The 13504-nt window shown below is 32.1% G+C and overlaps 2 protein-coding genes and 1 long non-coding RNA gene across 4 annotated transcripts; 2 read left to right on the top strand and 1 right to left on the bottom strand.

Moving 5' to 3' along the window:
* Positions 1–2245: 2245 nt before the first annotated feature.
* Positions 2246–4435, bottom strand: LOC126919346 (baculoviral IAP repeat-containing protein 7-A-like). Of its 2 annotated transcripts, XR_007711562.1 has the most exons (3): positions 4055–4435; positions 2918–3751; positions 2246–2799 (listed from the first exon to the last, which is right to left on the bottom strand). XR_007711562.1 is itself a non-coding variant. In XM_050728426.1 (2 exons), exon 2 carries the CDS (start codon positions 3721–3723, stop codon positions 3043–3045), a length of 681 nt encoding a protein of 226 aa, XP_050584383.1. In that variant the 5' UTR covers positions 3724–3751; positions 4055–4266; the 3' UTR covers positions 3028–3042. The 2 variants fall into 2 exon arrangements, 1 of the variants encoding a protein (XP_050584383.1); XM_050728426.1 differs by lacking the exon at positions 2246–2799 and having other exon boundaries at positions 3028–3751; positions 4055–4266.
* Positions 4436–4966: 531 nt separating this feature from the next.
* LOC126919364 (uncharacterized) lies at positions 4967–5732 on the top strand. The gene is made up of 2 exons (XR_007711583.1): positions 4967–5293; positions 5422–5732. It is a non-coding gene; the product is annotated as an uncharacterized LOC126919364 (long non-coding RNA).
* A 1606-nt stretch (positions 5733–7338) lies between these two features.
* Positions 7339–10656, top strand: LOC126919358 (polyubiquitin-B). Its single transcript, XM_050728441.1, has 3 exons — positions 7339–7505; positions 7747–7991; positions 9743–10656. The coding sequence occupies exons 2-3, from the start codon at positions 7765–7767 to the stop codon at positions 10443–10445; spliced, it is 930 nt and encodes a 309-aa protein (XP_050584398.1). The 5' UTR covers positions 7339–7505; positions 7747–7764; the 3' UTR covers positions 10446–10656.
* The last annotated feature ends 2848 nt before the right edge of the window (positions 10657–13504 follow it).

Below are 13504 nucleotides of genomic sequence, written 5' to 3'. Positions count from 1 at the left end.
ATCCAGAGTTGGTACTACTGCTTTGCGATTCTCTTCTGTTTTTCCCCCATCTTTTTTATCTGAATTTTCGCTGTGTGTAAATGGCTGTACAAGGTGTGTGAAGTACACAGGATACAAAACTAATCTGTATGAATCAATTGAATATGAAAACCCAAACCAATGTAATAACAGCTTTAAACAGCATCTGAAAAACGATAACATCCAAGAAAACAACTTGCGATTAAAAGAGTCGTATATCGAAAAATTCAAGGGTTTATTATAAATTAATATAAAAAGATTACTCTGAACATTTTTCAATGATTTTCTATGCAATAATATACTAATTCTATGTAATAACTTTCTCTGTTTTCGTTTTCATTATTTCGATTATTTTTCATTTCCACAGTTCAATAATCTCGCTGTTCATTCGATTCGCATTTATTTTGCGAAAGACGATATAAATATTTTCTCCCACGTACTTAACAAAGGAAGGTTATAGGTATTCTTAAACGTTTGCAACCTTTCCCAAATTGAATTAACTAGCACGATGATGGCCCAAATATCTGAAACGTGCTTACCGGAGCTAAGTTATAACAGCGCCCCTCTTCCTCCCCCGTGGCAAAGTGGCAATACATCCCTTTTTGCAAACGACCCGCACACGAAAAAACGCTAAGACTAATGTGAGCAAAAGTCAAACTAATCCACCAGCTAGCCAAGTGACCACCTACAACAGGTTCTCAATACTGGAGACAACAGAAGACTCCATGGACACAACCGAAACGGTAAATAGACAACATACCCAAAGAATTCCTCCTCCCCCGCCACAATCTTCATTGACGATGTCATCCACATTCAAACAATGATAAAGTCCATCGAGAAAGATATCAACAAAGAAGACTACAAACTAAAAATTAATAATAATCATGTGAAAATTCTGCCGACCAACCCAGACGCCTATAGAAAACTAACTAAGTTGCTAAAAATCTTGAACGCAAATCTCCACATATACCAGCTCAAGCAAGAAAGACCTTTTCTTGTGGTGCTACGCAATATCCACCATTCAGCCAATCTAGGCGAGCTGAAGTTTGAAATTTTAAAATATGGCCACGAAGTAACTAACATTAACAACATAAGGCATAGAATCACGAAAAACCCGCTATCCTTATTCTTTATTGATATGAAACAAAAATCAAACAATAAAGAAATTTACAACCCCAATCGTCTGACGAACTCAATAGTAAAAATCGAACCACTGTTTGTAAAGAAAGAGATAGTGCAATGCAAAAGGTGCCAAAGATACGGCCACACGCAGAAATACTGCAACCATAATTTCCGGTGTGTTAAATGTGCAGGAAGTCACCCCACTGACCAATGAACTAAATCCTCAGAAACCCCCGCGAAGTGAATCCACTGTCAAGGAGAGTGATCCTGCGAACTACAAACGCTCAGCCTGTTAATTGTGATAAATAGTTCATAAAAAATCAGTGATACAAAAAGAATTTTTTATCTTTTATTAATTATATCTAATTATGTATTATTATTTTATTTGTTATATACTAAAGCTGCTCTAATGTATGAATGTAAAAATGTAATATGTTATGTTATAGCATATTGGTATTATTTTTTATACTAACTTAGTACACTTAAGAACACATATGATACATTTACATACGAAATGGCTGTAAAATTGTTGTATTCTTGATGTGCGATAATAATTTATTAATAAGTACACTTTTTTGCTTTAGAATTATATGGAATTGAACGCTCTTTTAGCCAATCACTCAATTCACTATTCTCCAATTGATCCAACTGGTTTATTTTTGCCATTGTCTCCACAATATTGTTTTGATCCTGTTTAATGAATTATAGAACAATTATATGTAATTTTCACTTAATCATACAGAATTTAGAAACATAAATATGCGTATACTGGTAAAGATGAGCTGCCATCTTTATCAGATTTAGCTTTTGCTAGCTTCTCCTTTATCGTTAAATGTTTTTGTCTTTGATATTTTTCCTGCGGTAGCTATTATTAAATAGAGAAGATCATAAGCGAAGCATGCACAACGAAAGTATAATAAAAGAAAAAGTAAGCTCTGATTTTTATGATTTGAAGTATGTATGTGTATATATATATAAAATGAAACTATATAATATATATATATAATAATAATAAATGAAATGAAACTGTATTACATATATATTTATATATATAAAACAGCGTCATTTTAATGACAATAAGGGGAGTAAAACAAAAAACAATTAGTTAGATGCGGAAAAAGTTAACTTTATTCAGATAAAATAAGATACATAATTCGAATTAATGTTTAATTAAGTAAAATACACTTAAAATACAAAAAAGCCAAAAATATAAAGAAAAAATGTATTTGATCAATTTAGTATTATGTTTCTATTTATTAATTACTGTAGAAATAGTACTAGAAATAAAATATTTTATCATTTCATGATATATACACTTAATTTAACGATACATGGTGTCACAAATTTTAATGTGTGTACGTCATACAAAATTATACAAAATTTTACAAAATTATATTTATATTTATATGAGAGATATGGATAAGCTAATTTATATATGTACACAATTATATATACATATGTGCATGCATTACGTCAAAAAGATACGGCTCGTTGCTTTAATTTCTCCTTGGCAAATTATGCATTGTGAGAAAGCTTGTGAACAGTAATCGCAGGTTGCTGCATGTCCACAAGGTAGGAATGCAATCGTTGTTTCTCGTTCCGTGCAAACTTTACACAAACGAGCATTTTTCAATGCTCGATTTTTTTCCTTCGCAGCAGCTAAAATAGTAAACAGTATATTTAGATATAACACATAATAAAATTTATTATATGTATACGGATCTCATACAAATTAACGAATTTATGATCAATCTGTGTTTTTATTTTTATTACTTACCAATTTTCTGAACGAGAGTCATTTCATTAGTATCATTTCCACTATTGGATCTCTTAGGATTCCCATTCGCAATTTGTGTTGGTACCTGAAATAAATATAATGTACATAAGTATATACTCGAATTACTAATTATACATATGGTTCTGGGTATATGTTATTGTACTTACTTTTGGAGAGGTTTCATATAACTGCTGGCCTGTTACATTGTTAACATATTCGAAACCCCTTCTTGTTAATAAGTAACAACAGGTAGGAGACGAAATTGCATGTTGTTCCCATGGATCTTCTTCTGGTTTCCAATTTCCTATACCTAGTCCACATTGGTAACAGGTAGTGAAATCATCGATTCCGATGTAGTAAAAACCAGCATCGGCCAATTCTTCCTTTGTCTGTCTCATATACGTAGGCCATGTTGTGAATGAGTTTAATCTCGATACATAACTGGCATATTCGGAATTTTCCGGTTTTTTAATAATATTTAACCCTAAACGGCTAAGTTCATATGCCGTTGGGTTTCGTAAATACTTTAAAAAACGATGGTCATTAAAATTAAATGACTCATGATATTCTATCCCATAAGGATTAGGTACATATCTACTTCTTCTCCTTATAGGTATTTGAGGCTTTGGGGACATCGGGAAGCCGGGTATCAATGGTGTCATTGACGACGTCGAATGTCTCGGTGATATTAAATGCACCGGCCTTGCTGCCGATGTTGAAGGTACTGCTGCGGCTGAATCGTCCGCCGATATTGAGTTAATCGATGATGTTGAATCACCCGACGAAATTGCATGATCCGACGACATTGTGTAAACCGAAGAAATGTCTTAAAACCTATTTAAAAAAAAAAAAGAAATTATAATATCTACTGATTATAACAAGCCGATATTATCGAAGTAATCTCAGCCCCGTGTGCTTTAGCGCAAAAATTAAAAATTGTCTTTGAAAAATTACAGCGATTTTATTTGATAATTGAAGCGTTCGAAGGATCACGAAACTTTCTGTACAATCTACATAAATGCTTTCGCTACGATATTCTGACTTATAAATGGTAAAACGATTTTAGTTTACTCATTTTCGAGAGATATTATACGCGTACAATTGATGAAACAGGAATATATTACAGACAAAACTTACCGATATCAGATGTTCACGTCCCGCTTCAACAGCACACCAACTCTTCAAGTGGAATCTCAACAAAGATTTAATATCTTATTCTTGTATATTTTATATTTTTAGATTTACTAAAACTGCGCCATCGCACGAACGAAAAAACTCTTCGACTATCTATCAAATACTGAATCTTGAAACTTCTATTTCTGGAGATAGAACTACCTGTTTCCTACAGATCTTATCCCTACCACAGTAGCACAAGTTGTCAACCAATCAAATTTCATCGATGTTCCGCCCCTGTACTGTACTGCTCTGTACTGTTCTCAAGTAAACGACGCACGCTAGGTACAGCAAGGTACAGAAATTATACCCCTTATTTACTCACATTTCGAAAATGATGCCGCTTTTAAAATATCAGTAAAAGCTGCTACGAAGTCTAGAGAGTCAAAGAGAGCGACAAAAAATTGCAATTTATTATTAACACACATAATGAAAGAGGAAATGATAATAGATGCTTGGTATTAGGTTCTAATCGAGTTTTCCTATTGTTTGGAATTTCCATATCGTTCTTCTTCAGTTTTGACATACTCGTCAACCCCTAATCGCTACGTTGTTTCGGTTCAGGTGACCACCATTCTAAGGAAACACCCTATATACAAGACAATACGATTCTTGCCTGAAGGTGGGTAAAATATTTAGTAAGAAGGTAAAATATAGTCTAAAGTCTCAGATTACCGTTACATGGTTAATTTTACTTTATGGCACCCTATATTTTATGGCGTATACCCAGCCTCGGTTTGAATCATCGCGGATTATAATAAAATTATTTTTAGAAATAAGTACGCAGTTTTTTCAATATATGAAACATCTTGAACAGGGTTTCTGCAGGAAAATTGAACCATTTGTAACATTTTATAAATTCATTTTGAGATAAATATACATAGATATTTATACATACATGTGTTTATATATATATATACACATACATATACGTATATATATATATATGTAAATTCCCTAGAGTTCATGTAGGATAAGGATTCTTTTTGTTTTATGGGTAGCACGACAGGCTGTGTTTCACGGACAGACCGATCTTCTTTTGTTTTACGGACGACCATTTTAAGAAGCACGTTTTTCCCGAACGGACTGACAGAGAGTTACATTAGAGACAGACAAGATTACGGAATTGTTATTTAAGATTTTAAAGACTGAAGAAGAAAGATCGGTAGCTCAGGACGTTGAAAATCGATTCTCGATTTTCAGGTAAACATTGTACTAAAGACTCGTTATTTCCCGTTTATATAATTATTGTTATTTATTGTTATAGTCGAATATTAATTGTTTATTTTTGTATTTTATTATTTACTTCATAATAAAAACTCGATTTTCAGACTACAGAATCGATCCCTGGATTATCCCCAGATTACGATCTTACATATATATTTGTGTGGATATATGTATCGCAATCATATATCGTCTTTGGCACTTTTCGCAAATGTTCCTTGCAACAATATGCCATCGTTTGGCATTAAAAATGTTAATTGCGAATGCAGTAGAAGATAGTAAAAACGAAGAATAAAGATATTCCAGCAAAACGCAATACACTTAGCTTGAAAAGCAGTAATATCTTGAAAAATAACGAGGGAGACGTTCTCGTCTGTCAAATGCAAGAAAAAGTATCGACGAAGTAGAACCTTTAAAATTGACGACGCCTATGTTTTCTTACTAACCATCCTGAAATTGCTAAAGTGAGTCATCATTCTCATAATTGAATTTTCTAGCAGCTGTTTATATTCGTGTACAATGTAGCGGCGTATCTTCTGTATCCGTTTACTCACATTTCGCTTGTTTTTCTAATTTTCCTTTATTTTTATCTAGCATCTTGCATTCGATGCGTCTTAGGCACCAAAGATTCTTAGGGCTACAAGTGAACGTTCTAAAATTTACATTTTTCTTGTATCTTGCAGTAAGTTTCTAATTCCTAAGAAAAGAATAAGTGGAATTTCCAAAGAAAAATTGTTCTATTTATAACGATCGTAAAATAGGGGGTACGTTTCTTAACGGCTTTATCACACCTGGCAAAATTCAGCTATTATTCTAAAAATTATATATGAAACCTTCATCACCCGAAATGATTCATCCTTTGGTACATTCGAGTGGAAAAATATGTTTTCTAAAGGCAACGCATGGGCAGATAATTTTATTTTCCTCCCTTTCCTGCCCGTATGTCTGAGAAGGAATTCTATTTATGATTAACATGCAGCGAGTCTCTATTGTGTACTACATAGAGAAATTTCAAGACCTACAGTAAATTGTTTGAATCCACTTCGAAGCGATACAAAGCTTTTATATTTTTGCACTTTGAAAAAATAAATTATTATTATACTTTGAAAAATAAATTATTCCGTATAACTCCTATTACTATTTATTAAAATTGATTCCCTCCACTGGACTTTTCACATCTGTGTATACAACTATGCCTACGACTACGAAACAAGTTCTTCTGCTCTTTTCTTCCCTTATCAAAATGTAATTACCCTAATCAAAATAATATATATCCATTAGATAATAGAAAGGGATACATCGGATATTGTTCTCCTTTTCTCTCTCCCTTCTATTTTCATTGTCTCTTATTAGAATTCTATAATCCATACCAGGGTCGGCGTGACCTTTTGTGGGGCCAACTTCCAAAATTTTGCGGAGCCTAAATACACATTCAAATCTTACATTTAAATTTTATAACGAGGAATTATTTATTTACCAATGCTGTTACATATTATATATTTTCATAAGCAGTTTTTTAAACAAATCCGTGTAATATTTTTTCACGTCATAATTCGCTTTCAAGGAGCAAAAAATTCAATAAAAGCACAAAATCTGTAATCATATATGACTTTTGCAAGAAAGTATTTATGTAGTGTTTAATTTCTCTAAAAAGTACATTCCTCTGAGAGCGCCCGGATTTTTATCTAAAGTAATTTCCAGGATATGAGGACTTTCTGGAGTTACACTGAACTTTGATAATTGTTGTCACTCCTTTAAACTGAATCATCGCTACTAAAAAAATGTCTTGCATCTGTTAATGATATCATCATTTTGTAAAAAATTAATCGAAATAGCTGTTTTTTAATTGGGTAATTTTCGTAGACCGCAGGGCCTTTCAAAACGCGGGCCCGGGTTTCGGCGAAGGCGCTGAACCTGCCTTGTGCCGGCCCTGATCCACGCAAACCCACATCAAAATCTTTATTTCCCACCAAATGCGTCTGTAATACCTAACTATAATGTTTCAATGTAGGGAATTTAGAATCTATAATTTGGCAAATATATATATATGTACATTATTTAACATTATTTATTGTGAATTAACCTTCTAGTGCTTTTCTATACTTGTTTATCAAGGAAATTTAAATTGACTTGTGTTGCAAATTCCCTAATCTAAAACTATAAACCTATTCTATAAATTATTTCAAGAAATGTAAATATAACAGCTGTTTCTTCCATATTTATGTAAAATAATATTAGATGAGTATTCCAATAACCGATACTCTGCTGTGATGCCATCATTTTGTTTAACAAAATTTGAGCTCATTAATGTTTTTATAAATTCAAAAAATATACAGCTATTCCTTACAAAATGTTTATTTTAGCATTTACTACCACAGCACATTTTTTCACAATATTGTACATTAATATAATCTTTTTGTCTTTTTGTACAGTTCCCCAGATCTAGCAACATGCAGATCTTCGTTAAGACCTTAACAGGGAAAACTATTACTCTTGAAGTTGAAGCTTCTGACACAATAGAGAATGTTAAAGCAAAGATCCAAGACAAAGAGGGTATTCCTCCAGACCAGCAGCGTTTGATCTTTGCTGGCAAACAACTAGAAGATGGAAGAACTCTTTCTGATTATAATATCCAAAAGGAGTCTACGCTACATTTGGTTTTAAGACTTCGAGGGGGAAATCACATTTAATCTATAGAGGACCATATTTCACATAAAGATTGGTTGATTCAATTTGTCATTGAAGATGCTAATCTTCCTAAGAACAAGGGAAACCTGTGCTGCAGTTAGTAATTTGATAAAAAGTTGTATCCTTAATCTGCCTTGATAGAAAAGTCAGTCAGCTGTGTTTAATGATATTGATAGTATTGATAGCTCCATTATATAGCTTTTTTATGTATATTTCATATTAGCTACTACTTGCTATCACTATATGAGTCTATATTCTTTATTTATTCATGTGTAATGACAAGATTAGCAAGTTGTACCGACCCAATTGTATGTAACTACGTATTCTTGTAATGCATTTATGTTCATTAAACAATTATAAATACATTCCTGGCATAAATGGTTTGTCTATGTCACCTCTTATTTACTGTATCATAAAGTATATCTGAACATTGTTTGTTGTGAACAAATTTTGGTCTATAGCTTTTTAATTTACCATTGTATATTGGAGTGTATAGTTTGCGTTTGTATATTTCATTTGTAATGATTTTGGATAATTGGAAATAATATTTTTCGAAAATATGTATGGCCGTATGTGTGTGTATGAGACAGGTTTCCAATATTTAAGACTTGGAAAATTTTAAAAATATCTCAAATATATTTATTTCATGACAAATATATCAAATTTGATTGCTTTCATGAATATTAACTTTACAACTTACTTAAACATTTAAATTTATTATATTTGCAATAACTTATATACAAAATTTTTTTAAGAGAAGAATAACTAATTTTACAATATTCAAATTTTCTTTATAGTTTAAGTATCGGTTTGAGCTAGGGAATTTAAAACTTCCATTTAGTAATATCATAGACATATGTGGTATTAAATACCTAGGATCTACATATATGTATGTTTTACATCATTCCACGTCCCTTTCTCTGGCTTACTTTACTATATTGTCAATCAAATAGAACGTTCGTCGGAATTTGACTTTTTGAAGAACTTAGCTTGCTTTAAGAATTATTTGGAAGCATGTAAGTATATTGCATAGTTACTTTTTCTATAATTGTGCATAAGAATCTTAATAAGTTGTCAAATAATCAATATTTTCCAATTCTATTGTTAAGTCTCCATTTTGCATTTGCAGCATTCGAATCTATTAACATTTTCCTAAATCGACTTCCAACTGCGTCATGTAACATCGATTACATTACATTACAGAAAACAATTCATTTACAAATCTAATGCAAAAGCTTGTTCCTTTTATGGCATACTTATATATATATATATATATAATAATTAATTATTAATTAATTACATTAATAATGTAACAGAATAATAATAACAAATATATATTTATATATATATATTATTTCAAGAATTTCATCCAATTAAGAGTTATGTAGTGACATTCCACTTCTTGTATATTGTCGAATCTTTTTGCAACTTTGATTAAGATGTTATTTTTATACATTATTAATCCACTACTTAGCTTTAACCATATGTTAAATTTTAAATTATATTTTATTATTATTATATAAACAATGCAATATTTCAAAAGTAATAAACAGATTTTTCAAGAAAATAACAATATGTCAATACAATAACATCATACAAAAAATATTCATTCTTACCATCTTTCTTTAACAAACAAGAATTTAAATTTTTGTTATATTATTATCATCTCATGTCATTAATCTTGTGATGCTTACATCTATTTTCTTCATTCTTTCTTTATATAGTTTTCAGATCTATCAACATGCAGATCTTCGTTAAAACGTTAACAGGAAAAACTATTACTCTTGAAGTAGAAGCTTCTGATACAATAGAGAATGTGAAAGCTAAGATCCAAGACAAAGAGGGTATTCCTCCAGACCAGCAGCGTTTGATCTTTGCTGGCAAACAACTAGAAGATGGAAGAACTCTTTCAGATTATAACATTCAGAAAGAGTCCACACTCCATTTAGTGTTGAGACTTCGCGGAGGAATGCAGATCTTTGTTAAAACACTTACTGGTAAAACCATTACATTGGAAGTTGAAGCATCTGACACAATAGAGAATGTTAAGGCTAAAATTCAGGACAAAGAGGGTATTCCTCCAGACCAGCAGCGTTTGATCTTTGCTGGCAAACAACTAGAAGATGGAAGAACTCTTTCAGATTATAACATCCAGAAAGAGTCCACACTCCATTTAGTGTTGAGACTTCGCGGAGGAATGCAGATCTTTGTTAAGACACTTACAGGTAAAACCATTACCTTGGAAGTTGAAGCATCTGACACAATAGAGAATGTTAAGGCTAAAATTCAGGACAAAGAGGGTATTCCTCCAGACCAGCAGCGTTTGATCTTTGCTGGCAAACAACTAGAAGATGGAAGAACTCTTTCAGATTATAACATCCAGAAAGAGTCCACACTCCATTTAGTGTTGAGACTTCGTGGAGGAAGTTCCAAGCTATTTTAAGAGTACAATCTATCGGAAATATTTAGTAAAATTGGTAGTATTGATAGAGTTATTTTATTTTACTTTTTTATGCTTATTTCATATTTAGCATTGCTTCTATAAACTTATCAATGTGTAATATCAAAAAGGACAAATTGTAACAATGCAATTGCATATGTACATTTACACATTCTTGTAATGCAATTTTGTTCATTAAATATTTACTAATATATTTGTGTCTTTCCTTCCTTATTTAATGGAAATATTGATTCAAATATTATCTATTATTAACCTTGTATTGTATATTTTCTGGTTTAATACTGCATAGATCAATATATCAATTTTGTTTTGATACTTAATTTGCAATCTTTGCTTTGATAGAATGTTACGTCCAAACGTTTTCTGAATATTTACATATTTTAAGTACGCATATTGAACAAACAATTAAAAAATTTTGCCTCGTTTTCCTTTAAATCAGTAAACATGGAACCAAACGTTGTTTCAAGAATTCTGCCGACAATAAAAAAATTTATCCGACATATATATAAAATAATGCATATAAAGAAAATACATTTTTCTATCGTTTTGGTAACAGTTTACCATATTCATGGCTACCTTTGCAATCTAGCAAATTTACGATATGAAAGCGAACGCAAGACGTGCAGAAAGTTAACACAAAACGCTCGGATGTATTGCAAGAATATCAAAGAATTGCAAGGTACTTGTTCCGGGCTTAAACGTATAATGCATAATTAAGTATATTTAAAAAGCAAATATACTTTTGAAAATAAGTATTAAAATCTATGCTATATCTTAGTGTACACAAAGAAATGAACAAAATTACTACTAAACGAAAATTTATCGAAAATATCGTTCTAAATTCTTTTTATAATTTCTTTTCTTCCCTTTTTCTAAGTAAGTAACAACAATAATTTGTGACAATAAAATAAAATAGACGCCGAGTGCAGAGTCCTGTATTAGAGGCTAGGCATTAACCTAATGTATAAAACTCGTGATCACTTTCTCTTATAACAAACTGAATTACTTGGCGAACGAAGTCGTTTCATATAAAAGAATATTTAAAAAAAAAACGCGATTCCAGTACGTGTGTACACAGACTTATTTATCTCTTACGGCCGTTAACAAGATCGTATTCTTTTTAATTATCATAATGCAGCATGTATAATTAATGAAAGAAAATTTTCATCGTTGTTAAGGTAAGCTGTTATTATCTAATTGTAAACGTGTCTTATTTCTCGCCGAAGAATATAAAACACTGTTCATATTATTTCGTAAATAGTGGAAATTGTTTAATTAAATGACTATTGCTATACATATAGGATATGAATGGATTACGGTATGATCGCGATGTGGAGGGATGAGTGAATGCAAGAGCTTTTGCAAATCAAGTCCATTCTATGAATCCCTGGGGATTGCAACTACAATAAATATTATTATTATACACATATGTATGTTTTAAAATGTAATTGCGTATTTAATTTCATTAATGGATTAACGCAGTTGTGTTCATGTAAGGTATTACTCTGAATACACACGAGCGACATTTCACCGCACGATCTCGCTGCGATCCTGTATGCATTTCTTTATTTTCCTATTAAGAACAATACAGACGGACATACGATTGCAGTGGGATCGCGCAGCAAAATGTCACTCGTGTGCATCGATGATTATTCGCTAACGACAATAACAAAAATTTTTTTCAACGATAAATCAATATCAAGAACGTCTAATTTCAATTACATACAATGAGCGAGCGAAATAACAACAAAGTATATTTCATTCTTGCTTGCTACGTTCAACGATGATTAGTAATCGTAATTAAATGTTCATCAAAATACGAGTCATCAATTATACACACGATACTTACGTCAGGAATAAACATCGGTCCATTTCTACATTCGGTATAGACGTATAATACAATTCGTGATATTTCTAAATACCGTAATTATTATCGCGATTTCTTTGTGTTTCTTATCTGGTCGGCTCGGACAATGCGTATGCGTAAGAAGCATAATCAGAAGCGTAGGTTCGTTAACGACTCTTCTCGCGACTTTCTGCAGCCCTTCAAGGAAGGTTCGTTCTCTTATGGTTAATTATTATTATCCGACCGCGTGAATCGCGTGACCAGCGTCGTCCCACAGCCGTGAACCCGGAACCGCATGCATATTTCCTACATAAAGGATTCCTTTCTTTTTTTCTTGCCATTTTTTGTCGAGTTACTTTTTCCTCTTTCTTTTTTCGGTGAGACTCGATCGACGTGACCGCGACGATGTGGCGATCGTTAAGATCATCGACCAAGTCACGGGCGAAATACCGCGGAACAGGTGAAATTGTATCGCGTTGAAACGTTCCAAATAGAAAGTGCTGTGCACAGCCTCGTGATTGCTACACCACCTCTCCCCCAAACGTATTCGCGTCCGATCGAAATGGCAAAATACAAGAAGCGATCCTGTCAACGTTAAGCGAGCCGTTTATTTGCCGAATAACTTGAGAAAACTATTGGGTTGGCAACTGAGTGATTGTAGATTTTGTCACTAGGTGGTATTGACAAAATCCGCAATTACTTAGTTGCCAACCCAATAAAAGCACAGGACGAAAGTAGAGAATCTCGAACAAATGAGAAATAAGAGTAATAAATGTTTAACGTGAAAAGAAAGAATACATACGTATAGTATAATTGTGATTAAAAATTTGAGATGAACAAATTGATAAAATAATAATGAGTTAGAGATATGATCTAAAGAAAATAGTATCGATTATTTGAAAGCACGATAATAGTAAAACGTTAAAATTGAAAGAGAAAGTAGAAAATTACCTGAACTGTGATAAATAAGGAAAAAGTAAGTAAAACGGCGAGGAACGGGTTAATAACGTTATTGGTAATTTGGAATAGAAAACGATTGTGTCACAAAATTACGGATATAAGTGTAAATGTTTACGTTTTTATTCTCATGTTTCTGTGAGAAGATAATCGTTACTTTTGCACGCTTTAAGGGGAAAACATTACGTAAATTGTGGTCGTTTCTTGTATAATTTAAATGGAGTTACAGCAAAATCCC

This window comes from Bombus affinis, chromosome 8 (genome assembly GCF_024516045.1).
Source record: "Bombus affinis isolate iyBomAffi1 chromosome 8, iyBomAffi1.2, whole genome shotgun sequence".
In the NCBI taxonomy this organism is placed as follows: Eukaryota; Metazoa; Arthropoda; class Insecta; order Hymenoptera; family Apidae; genus Bombus; species Bombus affinis.
This window is presented reverse-complemented; position numbering and strand designations above follow the sequence as displayed.

Excerpts from the sequence above, each read along its gene's own strand:
- LOC126919346 (XM_050728426.1), bottom strand. The coding sequence starts at position 3,723 with ATGTCGTCGGATCATGCAATTTCGTCGGGTGATTCAACATCATCGATT.
- LOC126919358 (XM_050728441.1), top strand. The coding sequence starts at position 7,765 with ATGCAGATCTTCGTTAAGACCTTAACAGGGAAAACTATTACTCTTGAA. Across the intron at positions 7,992-9,742 it reads GTTTTAAGACTTCGAGGGGG|CATGCAGATCTTCGTTAAAA; the intron begins AAATCACATTTA and ends CAGATCTATCAA.